General features: G+C 37.3%; 2 protein-coding genes across 6 annotated transcripts in view; one reads left to right on the plus strand and one right to left on the minus strand.

The window, feature by feature from the left end:
• Nucleotides 1–16,499, plus strand: part of LIMD2 (LIM domain containing 2) — a 35,068-nt gene extending 18,569 nt beyond the window's left edge. The window contains exons 1-6 of one of the 3 annotated variants that reach the window (XM_058180861.1): nucleotides 26–121; nucleotides 790–912; nucleotides 1,776–1,820; nucleotides 4,162–4,301; nucleotides 5,201–5,343; nucleotides 13,927–16,499. In XM_058180861.1, the coding sequence (XP_058036844.1) occupies nucleotides 871–912; nucleotides 1,776–1,820; nucleotides 4,162–4,301; nucleotides 5,201–5,343; nucleotides 13,927–14,009 (453 nt within the window). In that variant the 5' untranslated portion in view covers nucleotides 26–121; nucleotides 790–870 and the 3' untranslated portion in view covers nucleotides 14,010–16,499. Of the gene's footprint in view, nucleotides 1–25; nucleotides 122–789; nucleotides 913–1,775; nucleotides 1,821–4,161; nucleotides 4,302–5,200; nucleotides 7,373–13,926 lie in introns of those variants that run through there. The other 2 variants (XM_058180860.1, XM_058180862.1) reach the window with 2 other exon arrangements.
• The window catches only part of MAP3K3 (mitogen-activated protein kinase kinase kinase 3), a 55,503-nt gene continuing 44,009 nt past the window's right edge, over nucleotides 7,753–19,246 (minus strand). For 2 of the 3 annotated variants that reach the window (XM_058180859.1, XM_058180857.1), the window contains one exon: nucleotides 7,753–12,069. In XM_058180859.1, coding sequence (XP_058036842.1) covers nucleotides 11,841–12,069 — 229 coding nt within the window. In that variant the 3' untranslated portion in view covers nucleotides 7,753–11,840. Of the gene's footprint in view, nucleotides 12,070–13,257; nucleotides 13,404–19,246 lie in introns of those variants that run through there. The other variant, XM_058180858.1, reaches the window with a different exon arrangement.

Consider the following 19,246-nt stretch of genomic DNA (forward strand, 5'->3'; position numbering starts at 1 on the left):
CATTTCTTAAGCAGCACACAGGCTTTGCAGAACCAAGAGGCAAGAGTGTTCTAGCAAGTGTAAATGTACATGAACAGGAGAGATTCAAGTAGCAGTGAAGACGCAAACAAATTGAAACTGGGTAGGAGAATCCAACAATTTTATTTTTCTGGGCAGAAAGAAGGAAAGCTTAGGGGAGAATTGTCTATGGAGATTCTCAGTCATCCCAGTCATGGTTGTCCCAAAAGTGCTTTTTCAAGAGGCAGCTGGGCTTTCTTGTTTTCTTTGAAGATGTTTCGCTTCTCATCCAAGAGGTTTCTTCATCTCTGAGCTTTAAGGAAAAATGTGAATCTAATACACATGTACAATTCCCACCTTATATATACATATCTTATATATTAGAGATTTAAAGAATATAGGTACACTAATTTATTTTGTTAAGTTATATTGATTATTAAGTTATATTGATAGCTACTATTTCAGGAATAGTTTTTATAAAATATTTTTATTAATAACTGTATTAAAAAGATAAGTTACATACTGAGGTAAATATGTTCATGTTCTTATGTTTGCAAATATACTAAAAATAATGCCATCTTAACACATTTCTATTATATATGAGATTGCATTCAGAATTTTTTAATCTCTTGATCTGCAATTAGTCTGAAAAGGAAATGAAGTATAATAAAATAGTGTGTCTGTATGCTAGCAGTATTTGTGCACGCTGTTTTGGTCATCTGGAATTTACATTTCAGAAAGATGAGAAATATTCTAGTTTAGAAGACTTAATTTTTCCCCTTTTCTCCTCAGGTAAAAGCCATATCCACATTGAAGAATTAGTTAGCCCAAACAAGTGAAGATATAAGCCTGTGTGGGTGAGAATATAGCACTATGTTCCAAGCTAAGGGACAATCCAGTACAGCCTCTTCTAATGTACGTACAGAAATCAGTATATTTAAATTAAAGAGTTACTGCTACTTCATAGGAAGTAAATGGGGAAATAATATTGTTTGTACATTGCACCATATCATTTGATGCTCCTGGTTTGGCCCGGTTTGGCCGAACTGGTAGCAATGGCGACCAATGGTTCGGAGAACTGGTAGAGATGGCAGCTCGAGGCTCCACCCACTCGCCCAGTTGTCATTACTTCCTGGTTTTAACCGGGAAGTAACCTGTTTCTTACCCTCTGTGCATGCACAGAGGGTCAGCGCACGCACATGACGCGTACAGAAGGCATATTCACTTCTGAACCAGTAGGGAAGTAGATTTCACCCTTACTTTTAACTTAGAACTATATGTGTACCAAGCAAATTTATGTTACTTTTATCTGAGTGATCATATTAGTTATGCAAATAACAAACTTCTCTTGGTATCTTAAATAACAACATGTGCATCATGGCAGAAAACTTAATGTATAGAGTCTATTGACGAAAATACTTCTCTCATATAAAGATAAAAAATTACAGAATCAAATCAGGGTTGGTCACTGGGACCAGACGATAACTTGTGGATATAGTAGTCTTTTTCCCCTATTTCTTCCCCCTTCCTCCCCATATTTTATAAAGCAATAGAATGTTTCTCTCAAGTTTCTGAATCTTTTTTTTTTTGCATTATGATTGTTCTAGATTGATTAACAATATTCAAACTAAAGAAAGAGTTAAAAAAAAGTACTAGTTTGCTAACTTTTATCAGTAAATATAATACAAGTAAACGGCAGTTTTATTCAAATCTATAAATATGATTTGCCATTCAAGAAGAACATTAATTTTTACTTCCCCTCTCCTTCCTTTTTTTAGGAAGCAAAAAGCAACAATGGGACATCTATTGTACAGAGATCCAAGGTATTTATCACTCCTTTCTCTCCTTTCTGGCTTCTGTTACTGAAAAAATTGTGACTACAGGTAATCCCTATGTTACGAGCATTTCCCTTAGCGAACATTTGAAGTTAGCATCCCCTAGTGTTTATGAACAAGTCCTGAACTTATGAATCTTGCAGAACCATGGCAGTTGTTTGCCCTTATGAACAACTGCAGAGGCTCTGCAACATTTGTCCTGCACTTTGCCAGCCAAATGGAGGTTAGAAGGGGCGATGCCCCTCCGATGCTCAATTTAGGCCTGTGCAGGCCTCGCCCGGCAGTTTTCAGGCCAAAACAGAGGTCTGGAGGGGCGGGATTTCTATCTGGAAATCCTACTTGGAACCAAGTATTCTATTAGAACAGTGTTTTTCAATCTAATCAATTTTAATATGTGTGTACTTCAGCTGCCACAATTCCCCAATCAGCATTCTGGAAGGAGACTTTATGCTGGCTGGGGAACTCTGAAATACTATATGAAGCCACACATCTTAAAGTGTCAAGGTTGAGAAATACTGCATTTTGATCCTTGGACATTAAGTATACTAATAAAATTGTTTCTGTTAGCTTTTCTTTAATCATAAACTGAAATATTTCAATAAGCACAAATATTAATGAAATAACCAGAGTTTTGCTTGAGTCAAAATAGAAGTGAGAAGACTGCCGCTAACTGCAGTTCTAACTGCCTTTCTTTAAGGACAGTACTGTTGTGGCTCCAGCCCCACCCCGGGCCTGGCCCCCTGCCAGAAAGTGACTCAGAGAGTGAGGGGGAAGGGCCATCAGGACTCCCCTTTGCAGGGCCAGAGTCTCTGGCTCAGCTCCAGGAGCCAGAGGCAGGCCAGGTGGAGGAGGTGATGAGGCCTCTGCTGTATCTCCCCCCACCCAGGCAAAGCTTCCAGACCCAGCTGTGGACAATCAATCCTGGTTAGATCCCCGGTTTCGTAGATAAGAGAGGCGGGAACAACAAAAGAAGGGGTGGAGCAGGCCTAGAAAGTGCTGAGTCATGGAGCCACACCCCACAGGGTATAAAAGCAGGAGGGGCTGCTCTATGGCTGCTCCATCTCGTGACAAACAAACCAAACTGACTGGAGAAAACTTGAGCTGAACTATTTGACTGAGCATTTGGCTTGGATTGCTGTTTGTTCCTGACTTCCTGGTTGCTTCAGTAACGAGCTTCTGACACGCCGGCATCAAGGAAGATAAAGAAAACCTTGGCAGACAATCACTATTTTGCTGCCAGAGCTGATAGCTGCCGTAGACTAAATTGCCAGCTAATTGAGTCAGTTCACGGACTGAGGTGGGGGGACAGAACAAGTACATGTATGATACACTGCAATGGTTTAACTGTGAAATAATAACTATGTGAATCACTGAATCACTGTTACTAGGCTATCCTGATCCTAAAAGGTTGAGAATTAATGTACCTATCAAAATTGAGCAGAGCTGTCAAAGGCAATGCCTATCATCTCTTCAGATCACATTCTTGTATCCTGGTGTGCAACGTATTTATAGAACGTATGAAAATAGCAATAAAATAAATGATAGAAAATACATTTTATGCAGAATTTGTAATCATTCTCTTTATTATTTTTAAACCTCAGTTTGAAAGGGAAGTTGATAGCTCTCTTTTAGATGTATTTCAAAAGTATCTTCCCTAAATGCCAGTTGGATTTCCATGAGTGTTTTAAAATTAAAAAAAAAACCCACAATTGTGAAAATTATGATTAAGGCTTGTGCTTGTGATAAGTCCTTTGCAATGATTTTCAATAGCATTTTTTGTTTCTACTAAGTAAATATTTATGGTGCAGTGGTTGAAATGCAGTATTGCAGGCTGACTCTGCCCACCACCAGGAGTTCGATCCTGAAAGGGCTTGTGATTGACTCAGGCTTCCATCCTTCTGAGGTCAGTAAAATGACCCAGATTGTTGAGGGCAATATGGTGACTCTGTAAACCACTCAGAGAATACTGTAAAGCACTGCAGAGTGATATATAAATCCAAATGCTATTGCTATTGTCAAATATTTCATTCTGAATTCTGGTGTCCTGCACTTTTAGACTTGGAACATTCTTCATAAATTACTGCTTATTTCAACTATTAAAGTACTTAATATTAAACCAGGGTGCCTCTTAAGACTTTATTTTTTATTAGCTAAACTTAGCTGAAGTTAGGAAGCTTGGCAAATGAGTCAAGTGTACTGTATTCAAATTGCTTTGAAATTGTATCTTCACAATTAAATCACTTTTAATTGTACATTGTTCTTTTTCGCTTGCTGCCTCCTCTTCTGGAACTTACTTTCACCAACATCACCTTTTACTCTTGTCATCCAGTCATTCAGCATGAAGGCCCAGGTGAAAGAGACATGCAGTGCCTGCCAGAAAACTGTCTATCCTATGGAGCGCTTGGTGGCTGATAAATTTGTCTTCCATAACTACTGCTTTTGCTGTAAGCATTGCCACACCAAGCTAAGGTAAGGAAAAAGTGAAAAACTTTCTTCTTTTGCTTCGGAGAAGAAGCAATGCAAAGGGAATATGTGGGTCTGTCTCCCGGTTGTTGACTCTGTATCATTCCCAACTGCCATCATTAATTATAATTCCATCCACCCCATTTAGCAAAGAACTGAGAATAGACCCTGTTCTGATATGGCATCTCATATTTTTTTTCAGCCTCTCTATTGTATACTGAATGCTATCCAGACTGTGCAAAATATGGCTGGCTTGAATCAGAGCAGTGGTTCCCCCCCAGCCTTGAAGGGCAATCATATGAAAGTTCCTTAAAGTCCCAATTTTTCAGCTTTAGACACTTTTTAACATTTAAAGCACAGGGAGAAAGGCATTAATCTTTTCTCAGTCTGCTTTTAAAACAAATGAAACAGGAGACTTCACTATAAGGAAAAAAAATCCACTTGCAAGGATCTCAGCTGATCTTGAAAAAGATAAGCAGAGTTGGGCATGCTTTGTACCTGAATGGAAATTGAAGTTGAAAATTATCTTAGAAAAAAGTAATGGCAAAGTAGTTCTGGGCTGTTGCCAAGAAAACCGTTTGGATGTTGAGCTTGCATCAAACAAGTCTTTACTAAGCTTAATAGAAATTGTGGAAAAAACAGGATTAAATTAGGCTTCTTTCTGCATTCTGAAGAAACTTATGGCATTTAAAATTTAAATGACTTCAGCTGTTTTCCCTGGGTACAGTACAATAATTATACTTCTTCTATGGGGTAGGCCTCATGCTCCTATTAGGACATATGATGGCAAAATTTGAAACATGCCATGTTGTTTTGATTTCATAGTATAACTGCCATTATACTAGTTTTCTTCCATTTTTCAGCCTTTTCCTAGTAAGCACTAACATGTTCTTATTTCTGTTCAGCTTGGGTAGTTATGCAGCTCTCCATGGGGAATTCTACTGCAAGCCACATTACCAGCAGCTGTTCAAGAGCAAAGGCAACTATGATGAAGGTTTTGGACGCAAGCAGCACAAGCAACTCTGGCTGCAGAAAGAGGTGGAAAATGGTACAGATACAGCATGACCCATAGCCTGTAGTTCCCCACTTTGAGATCTTTGATATGGGGATGAACTGAGCTGATGGAGAGCAATGGTAATTGCAAGATGGCTAGGAGCAGGAAAGACTAAGCAGGAATGAACCATAGTTTTAATGGGCTGTGGAAATAATGAAGCATCCAAAAAACTACACGGACATGTTGAAAATGGGAAATTTTGCTTTACTCATGGAAAAGAAGGAATACTACTGCTATAAAAAGGACCAGGTCATACTAGTAATGGAATTGCAATCAGGATTGTAGCTAAACTGTTCAACTAGCAAACTGTAAATGTGATATTTCACACCTGTACATCTCCTTGATCAAAAGTCTATGACTACTTATTATTCCATATAAATGTTAAGATGCAAGCAATCACCCCTTTAGCAAGTCAATCAGCATCCCAACTGGATGTTGCTTTCCTTGCTTTTGCAGTTCAAGTAGAAAAAAAACTTTTCCAACAGGCTTTAACCAATTTTTAGATATTCTTTTTACATCCAGTTTTGAAAGAGACAAAGCATTATCTATTCCCAATATCTGGCCATTTGGATGAACGAATTGTGCAAATAGGCAGCAACATGTTGAATTCTGACTGTGAGTTTACTTAGAATCCTTAAGCCTGTTAACCCTTTTCTTATGGGGTGGCCATGTGCTTCTGCTGCAGGCACCATAGACATGTCTAGGGTAAAGATGCATATATTCAAACTTTAGAAATTCTAAACAATGAAATAGAAAATAGAACTTTTGGAATTTCAAGGATATAAAAGACCCCCTAGACATTAAGAGTCCTGGGGTTAGAATTGGTTAAGTTACAGAAGCATGTTATTCCAAAACCATGATGAACGTGGGTCTGAAAGGGGACTGCAAACCTTGCATCCTAGTTCTCATCAGCTCTGTTCTATCCATTCAGCCTTAAACTCTGGGGAAGAATTCAGTGTCTATCTTTTATATCTGCCTTTTCAGTGGTACGTGATAAGCTGAAGTACACTTGTGGTGTTTGTGTCCAGAGCTGCACTGTCTTATTTTTGTAATATAGGTTTTCTGAGCTTTTCCTCTTTGATGTCATTTATGAAAGTTTTGAGAGATGAAAATGTGCAACTTCTATTTCAGTTTCCAAAAGATTTCTTGCTGAACAAGAAACATGTTCTGCATGGGAGAACAATCTAGTCATCATTGTATGCATTAAAAAAACAGGAGTTTAATATCACTGGCTAGAAAAAAAGCTGTGGTTCACACACAATTTATATAGAACATGTCAGATGGCATGTTCAGCAACTTTAAAACATGTCTTCCTTAATAAAAGATAAGAGTGTTTGGTGCCTATATTCCAGATTATACAGAAAAATGTGCTTAGCAGGCTAGAAGAGATGATAAGCATCTTTTAAAGTGTTGAGTATACTTTCTCACATTTAAATAAATCCCACAATTCACAGCCACATAGGCTTGCTTCACTTCCCTGGTTGTGGATTTCAAAGAGAACATCTGATGAAATAACTTGTTATTACTTGAGTTTAAAAATGTGAGACAATTTTCACTATCCCACTATGGCTATGTGGAGAATTCAGTGTGTTTTTGCAAAATGGAGCCTCCAATAATACAAGATGTAGTAGCACACATAACTAGTTGAAAATTATATTTTATTGTAAATAAAAGTTACACATTGGCCTGGCTTTGCACTGCAAGCCTCAGTCATTATAGAAATTCATAAAAATTAGAAACAGACAAGTACTTCAAGGTCTTCTGTATACTCCAGGTCCAAATGATAAATCACAGAATGTTCTACAAAGCTCTCCGAGTTAAATTAAAATATTTGTTCTAGCACTGGCAGTGTAAAATATACAGAAGGCTGCAAACTTAATTATTCAATCTCAGTAATTTCTTGGGTAAATTTGGTAAAGTCAGAATACTGTCACATTCAAAAGTATAAATTCAAAGCCCTCATGTGAAGAGGATCTCAGATTAGCTGTGAAATCTTGCAGAAATATATCACCAAACAAGACAATTTATATAGAACATGTCAGATGGCATGTTCAGCAACTTTAAAACATGTCTTCCTTAATAAAAGATAAGAGTGTTTGGTGCCTATATTCCAGATTATACAGAAAAATGTGCTTAGCAGGCTAGAAGAGATGATAAGCATCTTTTAAAGTGTTGAGTATACTTTCTCACATTTAAATAAATCCCACAATTCACAGCCACATAGGCTTGCTTCACTTCCCTGGTTGTGGATTTCAAAGAGAACATCTGATGAAATAACTTGTTATTACTTGAGTTTAAAAATGTGAGACAATTTTCACTATCCCACTATGGCTATGTGGAGAATTCAGTGTGTTTTTGCAAAATGGAGCCTCCAATAATACAAGATGTAGTAGCACACATAACTAGTTGAAAATTATATTTTATTGTAAATAAAAGTTACACATTGGCCTGGCTTTGCACTGCAAGCCTCAGTCATTATAGAAATTCATAAAAATTAGAAACAGACAAGTACTTCAAGGTCTTCTGTATACTCCAGGTCCAAATGATAAATCACAGAATGTTCTACAAAGCTCTCCGAGTTAAATTAAAATATTTGTTCTAGCACTGGCAGTGTAAAATATACAGAAGGCTGCAAACTTAATTATTCAATCTCAGTAATTTCTTGGGTAAATTTGGTAAAGTCAGAATACTGTCACATTCAAAAGTATAAATTCAAAGCCCTCATGTGAAGAGGATCTCAGATTAGCTGTGAAATCTTGCAGAAATATATCACCAAACAAGACAATTTATATTTTTTGCTATCTGTCAAACTTCCAAATCATATTAAATTAGCCGACATATAATGAGGCAATTCAGGAAAGGTAATAAGATACATGTTGTCTGAAGACAATAGCTTCTATACAAAAGGTATTTTAAATGTATGCTGTTTAGCAGAAAAGTGGCTGCTGAAGCTGGAGTATACAGAATCGTCGTACCAAGCCTAAACCCATCTTTGTTTCCTTGCTTATAATTACAGTTCTCTGAAAGAATTTGCAAAATATCCGTTTTCTCTCACTCTCATTTGCACTGATGAGAATCAGAAACTTTCCAAAAGCAAATCTGCATGATGAATTCCTCAGGAGGCCATAAAGTGTTCACAAGAAAAATTCCTAAGGGGTCTTTTATAAAGCAAAAATAATGAAAGTCTGGAAATAGTTGGCATAAAAGATAACTTACAAAAGAAAAGGGGCATTTTTAAGGCTATAATTCTTTATGCATTTATCTGAAAGTAAGCACTCCTGAATTATTTGATGTTGTAGAACTCTAGTGAATATTATCTAGATGAAATTTCAGGGACAAACTTATTGCACTGAGTAGCAAATGTTAGCAATTCAGATATTGCAAAGACTTTTTCCCACATCATGGCCTTCTTTCTCAGATTATCTGTATGCTATTCACTCATATACATACATACATACATACATACATACATACCCCCCCACACACATACACACTACCACAAGTAAATACAGCATACACTAAGCCATTTCTTGTTTGTTTAAAAACAGAGAGGTTCAACTGCCACAGAAATGCAGACATACAAAAGTTGTGAGACCCAACATGTGAAATCTATCTTAAAATGAGATTACACTGGAACCAGGCAACTTCACTGTTGCACTGTTACACAACAATGCAGATCACTGTTGTTTTGTGAAGAAATGGCAGTAAGATCGAGAAAGACTGTGTGTGTTATATCAACAGGAACACATAAGATTGATGGTCTCTAATACACTTGATTTGTGGCTTTATTATTCCAAATTGCCATTTCTATAGTGCTATTCTATTACACTTACTTTTCTCCCCCCCCCCCAATTAGCAAGGAAACAAAAAGGTATTTTGACCTGATACATCTTGTAATAAACAGTAATCAGAATCTTTGCAAAACCAGCTGCTTCTTTCCCCTTTTTAAAAAATTCACAAAGATGTCAATTTCTCCCTCCCCATAATAATTGCTGTACACGTATATAAACATAAACAAGTATGGCATAAATAAAAAAGTATGAGACATCATAATTTCTTTACATGAAGTAAAATGCTTAATAAGAAAGTGATATAAATATATTTATAAAAGTGCACTGCTGACCATATGAATTAACACTTTGGCTTATTTCTTATGCTTATCCACCCAGTGAGGAGCCAAGGCAACATATCATATTCTCAAAGACAGGTGAGGGATCAGTTCTGTTGCTGGTTATTTGCTAAAATCAAAGGAAAAACCATAAACTCAACATTGCTGTCTTAAAAAAGAATATACGTGTTTTTAAGGCAACAAACCCGGACCTACAGATATGTTGGCAAATGAAGTAAACAAGGAAATCATGGCAGCATTTTTAGATCCGTACAGACACTTTATGTAACTTTGTTATAAAGCCATAGGCATTCTTAAGCAAATAGGACAGAAAACATGAGCACATCAAGAGAGTCGGTCTGGCCTTTGCCACAACTACAAGGCTGGAGACAGCAGAAAAGAATGACTTATCTGCATATCAGTGCATTCTGCTTTAAAAGAAGTGCTGCTGATTTAACTGAAAGCATGGCTCCCCCACCTGCTTTCATTAACATGTGAGGCTGGTAGGTAGCTTGCAATGTTATTACAAGCAACCACATGCAACTTTGTATAAAGTGACAGGTGAGACTGAATCTCAGTTTTGCAGAGACGCAAACACTTGACAAGTTGGTGGCTAGAGCAAGCGTAGATCAATGTATCTTTTGCACGGTTAATGGCAAACACCTGAAGTGTCACAAGTGGCAGAATGCTGTTTGCAAAGCAGCATGTGGGTCACATCCTTCATCTGTCCTCACGCTCCTGGGGTGTACATGATTTGCTACATAATGAATAACGGAGATACTCATGGATCTCATAGAGGCCCTGACTGAGTGTATCTGGTCCTAATCCAACATTTTATATAATAAAGGTATGCTGTTGGCAACCAAACATTTGCGAGTTCAAGAAATTAGCTCCTTGATTGTACTCAATCAAATCTGACAGAAGTGCCTCTTAAAAAAAATGAAGTTTCTTAGAAAAAAAATCCAGAATTTTAGATTAACTAACTGCAGCTCTGCAGAACATGGTCTCAAACTTTAGAAGCTATTCTTTTAAAGATCAGAAAAGCATACGGAAAACCCAGAATGAATAAAGATAGGTGAGCAATATCACTTCTCCTTGCCCCAATTTTTCTATTACAAGCACCTGGAAAAGGTAGTTTTGTATAGTATGAACAATCCTGTCTAGGCTCAGCAGTAATACTTCACCTCTCCTTGAAGAATAATCTTGGCAGCAATGAAATAATCTTTGGTTAGAAATTTGGGGGAGGTTATCCAATGAAAGGGATTTGGATGGATGAAGCTGTCTAATGGAGGTATATGAAACTGAATTTCTCACAGTAATTAAGATATTTTCATATCAATTATAACTGTAGCATAATATCTTAACTGTGTATAACTCTACAGAAGGGAATTTGCTATCCTATCAACTAACAGCCAACTAAAGGCAGCACATTGATACCAGGCTTTCTCACAATAGTCCTCATCACAATCTATTTATTGCATGATATCCTGTGCAACACAATCCATAAAATGGCATATTCTACAATCTGGATAAATTCTGCAAATAATGTAAAATTCCATATACATTCCTTATTTTATTTACTGACTTTTGATACTCATAGAAGGAGCACCATGCCTTGCTCAGCTACCTCTAATTTCCAAAAACTCTTAATATCTCCCATTTGAATTCCTAGTTTCTCTGATGCCATAAAGGCTAGACAGTGCTTTAAAAAAAGAAGTTAAAAATGTCGAGTCCCACAAAACTGGTTTTTTTTTTTTTTTTGCTACACAAAAATTGTGTTAGCTCTTGGTTACTGCATAGACACAGAACACATAGTTCTGCACTGCCCCTTTAGACAATCCTGCCAGAATGGAACGTCCTTATTTCATAAAGGGAACCTTTATTCCAACTAGATTCCACTGTACTTTTGATCCATGGGAATCCCCTCCCCCATTCTCATCATCCAGGAACATGGATATAGGAGAGGGCTAAAGAGAAGTGGAAACAACACCCTGCAACCTGAAAAACTGTAAAGAAAGTGACAATACGAACCCATACACATTTTTGTAGTTTTTTTTAGCAGTTCTCAGAGTCCATTTCCTCCTTTTTCATTTTCACAAGTTTCAGAGATAGATCTATATTCAAACGAAGCATTTGAGATTGTTCCTAGCCACATGCCAAATGCCATGTCAGCACATGGGTAGTGACAGAGAAAGCATCAATCCCTCAAAATGAAGATACCAAAATGAAACTGGCTGACTTTTGCATTGCCCTTGCACACTATCTTACTAAGCAAATAGAATGTCTATATGCCAACATTCTAGAGTGGATTCTCTGATATAGCCCATAGCACTTCAGACAACAGTATCATCTAAAAATGGAATGCTATTTCAGAGATGGTAATTCAGTAGGAGAGTTGGGCAAAATGATGCTGGAGCAACTCTTCGGCTGAAGGTCTCTTCCTGGCTTCCACAAAGATCTGCCTTAAGAAGTCCCGGCAAGGTTCTGATATATGAGAAGGAAGCTGGGGGTTAGTAGGCTGTGTAGCAATCTTGAAAATGGCTGCCATAGCTTCATATTCTGCCCAGGGTGGTTTTTCTGTTAACATTTCCACAACAGTACAGGCAAGGCTCCTGGGAGGAGAAAACACAGGAAAAAGAGTTCAAAGTCACTTAGTGAAAAGTCCCTTTGTAGCTCACTGTAATCATTATTATAATATGAAAAGATACTGAAAACTGAGAGAGGATTAACAGTGCCACTTTACTAGCTGCCTTATTTATTTTCTCATAACAGCATTTGACCCATTACAGATTCCAACAGATAGTTAGGACTCCAGAAAAACCAAGTGCAACCAGTCTGCCTTCCACAGAAAACCTGTATATTGTGCGGGTCAGAAGGAGGACTGATAAAGTATCTACAGACTTCTCACATCCTTGATATAAATTGGCATCACATGCCAAAACAACTAGACACAGAGAGTTTCTTCCCTCATTCTATTACTCTGCTGAGCACTGAGTAAATATATAAATATATTTACCCGTATTGTATGACAGTACTATTATTATTTTCCCCAAGTTTTTTACTACTCTCTTATTGGTATTAATATGATTATCTTATCGCTTTGCATGTCAATAAAGCTATTCTATTCTTCTACTCTTCTATCCTATCCTATCCTATCCTATCCTATCCTATCCTATCCTATCCTATCCTATCCTATCCTATCCTATCCTATCCTATCCTATCCTCCCAGTCCTATTTCTATTCTAATTCTGTTCTATTATTATTATTATTGTAGCATGTACAAAAAATTAAAGGAAGTTTAGTCTTAAAAAAACCTGAGATGGGGTATAACAATATTCATGAAGTGGCATACAGAGGTGGTCAAAATCTGCTCTGCATAATTCCAGTATAATTTTGATATCTCCATGAATCTGCAGGTTACTTTTGAATATTTTGTGGATTCAGATGCATGTATTTACTATGATACATCCATCACAGGAGGCAGAGAAGTGACATCTGATCAGATTTGAGCAATAATGAAGATCCTGACAAATCAGTATTTGAAGTCGTATATAATGTGAAAGCAATCAAGATTAATGTAATGATATATACCGTTTTTCCCAAAAAATAAGACCCTGTCTTAAACCCTGAAATAAGCACTTGGCCTTATTGCCATGCGCTCAAAAGCCCGATTGGGCTTATTATCAGGGGATGTCTTATTTTGTGGAAAACAGGGTAGTAATTACCTTGAGAGACGAGAAGAGAGATACTATCTAAGGAATAATCAGAAAAAAATATGGTATATCCCAGACTTCCCCAACCTGCTCATGCACATGGAGTGTGTGTGCCTGCACTTGCGCATGTAGAGATGCGTGCACATGGTCTCCCGCCACTTCTGTGGTCTCTTCCGAACGGCTCAAGGCCCAGTAGTGGACCGTGGCCTGGGGACCCCTGGTATAGCCCATAGCTGCATAAATGACAGAGAAAGAAACTCGTAAGGGAACCTATCTAACTAGTCAGGTTGTAAAAAGAACGGCAGGAGATCAGTACTATTAAGACTTTTAAGGTTCTATTGCTGAAGCCTTAAAATAAAGTACAATTTGGTCATCTAATTCTAATATCTGATTTACTGGGGAGAGCCTGACACATGGAGGTCAATCAAGGCCATGAGATTCAGAAGACATTTCATTCAATGAATTAGCAGCAGCATGCAAGATATATGGCTACAATTATCTTTATTCTGTCCTTGGGTGAGAATGTCTGGCAGCATAATGAATCCAGTATCACTTCTATAAAAGGAGGCTTACATGGAACAGAAGTTGAACCTACCCCAATTTACAGAGAAACCCAGGGTAGAGAAAGTAGTGTAGGCATGTGAAAATGTTGTTTGTAAAAAACTGAGTCAACCTGAAGCCAATCATCTGTGTAAAAGATTCTGAAATGAACAAATACCACTGCCACACCAATGATTAATTCTCTTGGGACTACAGGTCTGTGTTGCGGAACTGAGGAAAGGAGCAGATGTTCTTTCAAACAACCAAGTTTGGCATCCTTTTTAGTGCTGCAAAATTGAATAGGAATGAAATCATTCAACATTTGGGAATGGTGATGTAAAGTATTAAGTTCAGATACTAAAAGCTAAAAATGGATATAAGGCACCAACTTTTTTTTCTGAACTGTAGTATGATTTAACTTGTTATATACTTTACTACTAAAAAAAAAATCAACTTGCAAAGAGAAAATCTCCAATAAGGGTTTGAACTTCTGCTGAGATCTTGGAGGATCATAACCAAGAATAAGACTTCAATATGTTATTTCCAGCCAGGGGTTTGGGCAGCATAATCTACATTATGCTGGGATGTGCTGAACTATTTTTGGGTAGTTAGCATAAGTACTGTTCCAATATGAAGGTGGGTGGAATATTTTTGAGTACATTCTTCAATCCTGAAGCATCTACTAAGGAATTGGACAATGATTCCTTCTCCTTATTTGGCCAGTAGTAAGTGTAACGGAAGCTATCAAATTTCTTGATCTTTTGAAGACCAAAAAAACACTAGCACTCACTGAATTAATTACAAGGAATTCAGATTGAATTGAATCAGTATCCATATATATACATCTATATTGTGTTGCTAGTATTTCCAGAAACTAGGTAAGAAAGCACTAAAGGTTCCAATTTATTACATAAAATTGGGAATTGGCCCACCTCACTTGTGCCAGTAGAAGGAATTCTGGCTAGCAGTCTCCAGGAGGAGAAACTTTTCTGCTGTAGCTTAAGCCCTGATCTGATCTCACCTTTTTGGCCTTCCAAAAGGACATGAAAACCTGGCTCTGCAAATTGGCCTCGAGCCTTGATTGGGGTTTGTTATACTGGAAGTGCTTAATAGATAAAGATAATATTCTTTTCTACCCTGTGTATGCATCTTGCTCTCTTTGTTAATTCTAAATCAATTATGTTAATATTTTAAAAAATATTTTAATGTTGTTATCTTGCTGCTTTTATTTTGTTATAAGCTGCCTAGAATCACCTCTAGATGAGATGGGTAGCATACACATTCAATAAACACACAACTTGTCGGACCTGAGGAAGTAGACAGGGTCCTCAGGACTATGAGTAGACCCCCCTGGTCTTTAGATCCATGCCTGTCCCGCCTTGTTAAAGAGGCCAGAGGTAAGGTGCTGTGACAATGATCAATTCTTGAGGGAAGGGATTGTTCTTTTATCTCTTAGATTCACCCTTCTTCAAGAAGCAATTGCAGAACCCTACCATCCCGAACAATTTTCATTCAGTAACAGTAACAGAGTTGGAAGGGACCTTGGAGGTCATCTAGTCCAACTCTCTGCAGGAGACCTGTACTAGAGATTCAAACTGCCGACCTTTTTGATCGACAAGCTCAGTGTCTTAGCCACTGAGCCACCTAGTCAGGTGTATATTACCTCTACTTTTGGGGAAAGGTAGTTGTGTAGCAGCTTCAGAAGACTTTGGAAGAAGTGAATTTACATCCCTTTCAGTCATGATTAAGACCTGGGTATGGACGAAAACAGCACTGCTTGCATTTTTGAATGAACTCTGGCTTAGTGGGATGGGGTTAATATATCCATGACCTACTTGAACCCTTAGCCGCTTTTGATACCATTGACCATGGTACCCTTCTGGATCAGTTCAGAGGATTTGGGGAGAGAGCATGCTGTTGTGCTGGTTCACCTCTTTCCTTCCGGGTTGATTCCAGCTGGTGATGATTGGGAAGGAGAGGTCCTCCCTCAGCCTCGGCTTTGTAGGGTGCCACAAGGTTTGGTATTTTCTCCTCTCCCTCATAAACATCTATGTGTGGCTGCTGAGTGAACTCATCCATCCCACTGGGTGAAATAACATCAATACACATATGATACACGATTCTATATCTCCATCCCTGGCAAATAAAGTGAAGCTGGAATTCTTATCCTAATGTTTGGAGATTATGAAGGTCTGGGTGGTTTGGTAAGACTGAATAGCTGGATTTGGGGGGGTGGGGGCATTGTTTCAAGGATTATGCCATCTTTGGTGCTGGATTTTGTTACATACATACAGGTCTTATGTGTAACTCGGATAACCTAGACTCATGACCTCTGATCAATGAGCAAGTGGCAGTTGTGGCTAGGAGGCCTATGCTGCAGGCACAATCAACTAAGGGCCTACATTTGGTGGGATGCTGGAGATGTGCCTTCTCTGCCCTAGTGCCTGCCTTATGAAACACTACTCCTATCCAAAATTAGATTGGCTCCACCCATATTATATTCTGAAAGGGTCTCAACACCTGACTATCTGACCAGGCCTAGGGCTCCCAGGAACCAGAGACATGCTTAGATGACTCTATTGCTGTGATCATTGCTCTTTGCCTAGGTTTTGTATTTCTGTTTATGTAATTATTGCTATTTGATTTTTATTTTTTATATTTGTGATTTTGTATGTAGTATTACCTGTTCGTTGTGCTCCTCCCAGAGCCACCTTCAGTGAGAGGGGCAGCTATATAAACTTGTTTCTAAATAAACTAAATAAATATTTGCTCATCCATGCTAACACTCACTGTGAAACGTAACCCATAAAAGTTATTTCAAAATAAATACCTATCCTGAAAGTGTTTAAGCCAGGATGCACCTATTAACTTCTATATTAACTGAAGCCTTAGATAAGCCAGATTTTCATTGTCCCTCACTTGCAGGCCTCAACGCTCCCATCTTGCTATATACTGATGAAGTAATTAATTCATTTGGTCTAATTAGCCTTAAGAGAGTCATAAAAGCTATAGTACAATATTGAATGGAGATTGCATTACTTGATATTAATTTTATAGAAACCAGAAATTATGGCACAATAAAGCTGTGGAGATGGATTACTGAAAGAAACAAAATCAAGCAAGTCCAGAACTTCAAATATTGGGAATAATTTTCCCCATATGAAGATCTGAAAGGCTCTGATCTTTTTAAAATTTTGTTAAGTAAAGAATATTTGGATCCTCAATGGCTATTAAGCTTCAATGATTCAAAGGCTAAACCTCAATAGTTATTAAATTATTAAAATGGCTATTAAAAATTTCTCTAACGGAGGAAAATTGATCTCAGCAATTTTAAATCGCTTTCAGCAAAACAGCCCCATTTCTTTATGGGGTTAATACAAAAAAAAATCGAGATAGTGGAAGTAAAGGGTATTCTTTCTGCTCCTAGATATATAACCTAGGCAGCTAGACTAGACAACGGAATGCCTAGAAGAGCAGTGAGGTCTTGGAAATAGACACTTTATTGGCTCAAGTTCCAATGGTTCCTTTCAGGTTTAGTCCTGTTAGTTTTGGCAAATAGACATTTCTGAAAACGAAAAGCCAAAAATGAAATGAAGTTGCCATCATGTGGGCCTTTGATAGAGTTGCTTACTTCTCTAGAGTATGACTTGGCTAATCAATATCTCCTGCAAAGAGTCAAGGATATAGAACACTAAAATGAAGAATTATCATGAGTTGATAATTCTTCATTTTAGTATTCTATATCCTTGACTTGATAATCCCTAATAAACAGGATTATCACAGAAAGCTTTGTGTAAAAATTTTACCTGGAACCAACAAACTAATCACACTCACAGTTCCAGACCTATAAGAAAAATTATTTACAGCTAGGTACAATGTTCTTCCGCTTGCATTTTTAAAAGATAAATATTTTAAAATTCCTCTGGACAAGAGAGCTTGCCAATGAGAATTGGGGAAAACTGAAACAATAAACCTCATTTTATTATATTTCTTTTCCTAGAAGGACTTGCATTTAAAATACATTAGCCGTGTACTGCTGGATTATCCAGGCAAATTAGAAGAAAATTAAACTATTTTGCTACTTTCAGATGTGAAGTATCACATAATTCTCGGGATAACTTGTGTTGTGCTACTTTGAAAACATGGCAACAGACTATTTAACATTTTAGATGGGACAGACTCTCATAGAGTTTAACTGTATTTTACAAAATTTTTGTTTGATCTTAGAACATAAATAAAGATATTTGCTGAAGATCCTTGAGTGTAGCTAAATGAAATGCTGAAGGGAAAAAAAAAGTAGGGAAGGAAGAAAAAGGCCCTGATGAAAAGTTAAGACTACAGTCAGTAAAACCGAAGGAGGTACAAGAATGGTGTTTGTTACAGAAGCAGAAGTAAACAGGATCAGAAGTGCGGGTCACAATGAAATAAACTGAAAGTGTTCATATGGCAGCTTGTTTCCAGAGAAGTATGAACACTGCCCAATAATGCAAGCCTCCTTGAAGGAAAAGTTTTATGAATTAAACATTCTAACAAAGATCAATAAAAGCGATTTATCTTCTAAATTACTTTATCTTAAAAAATAACCTTTTAAAGATGCTGTAAGCAAATGCTACTCAATAGTACAAATATATACATGAGTGCACATTGTGTTATGAAGCTGTTTTTTAAAATTTATTCTTTGTCACAAGAACTTCTCTAAAACATGAGAAAAACTACTGCCCAGGAAAGACATTCCTAATATACTTGTTTATTAAAAGCACATCAACTTGCAATAATGTATTTTTTCACTTCTTCTGTAAAAATATGACCCACAGCATATCACATTGCATAACTAACCTTTTTTGGTTAGTGAAATATTAGATCCTTGAACGTTGGTGTTTACTTTAACAAATTAGGATCCATTATGTGCTAATCTCTGACTGAAAAAAAAGTTAAGAGTTTGTTGTTCTGCAGTTGCAGATGCCTTATGATAATGACAAGCTTGTGTGCCATGTTTGATCAGTGAATACAGAAACGGTATTTCAACACATCACAATTTAGCAGGTTATACTGAAGTGTTTTAAAGCAGCTGTCCCCAATCAATTGAAACCAACAGAGGAAATACAAGCAGTCTATGCTAGAAAGCTTGCAGGCTTTTGGATTAAAAGACTATATAAAAATACAGTTTATGATGGGCAACCTGTGATTGCATGCAGTCCTGCTTCTTTTTGGCAACTCTCACTGATGAAATTGCCACATTTCTAAAGCTTTGCTTCTTAAGCATGTTACATTTAATAAACCAATTTTATTTTTCATCACCAGTTTGATTCCCTGAAACAGTCAATCATTATGACTGTTGCCATCCGTGCCATGATCATATCACCACCATGATCCTTACTGCTCCTAAAGACTGGTTTATTAAAGCATAGCCTGTTCTGCTTATTTAGTGTGGGATCTTTTGTGCTTGGATACTGAGGAAACAAGAAGCAAACATTCCTGTCCACCTCTGCAACTCCATGACACATTTACTATTTAGAGATTTTGTAAAGTACTTGGA

The sequence above is a fragment of the Ahaetulla prasina genome, chromosome 4, assembly GCF_028640845.1.
Source record: "Ahaetulla prasina isolate Xishuangbanna chromosome 4, ASM2864084v1, whole genome shotgun sequence".
Taxonomy (NCBI): Eukaryota; Metazoa; Chordata; class Lepidosauria; order Squamata; family Colubridae; genus Ahaetulla; species Ahaetulla prasina.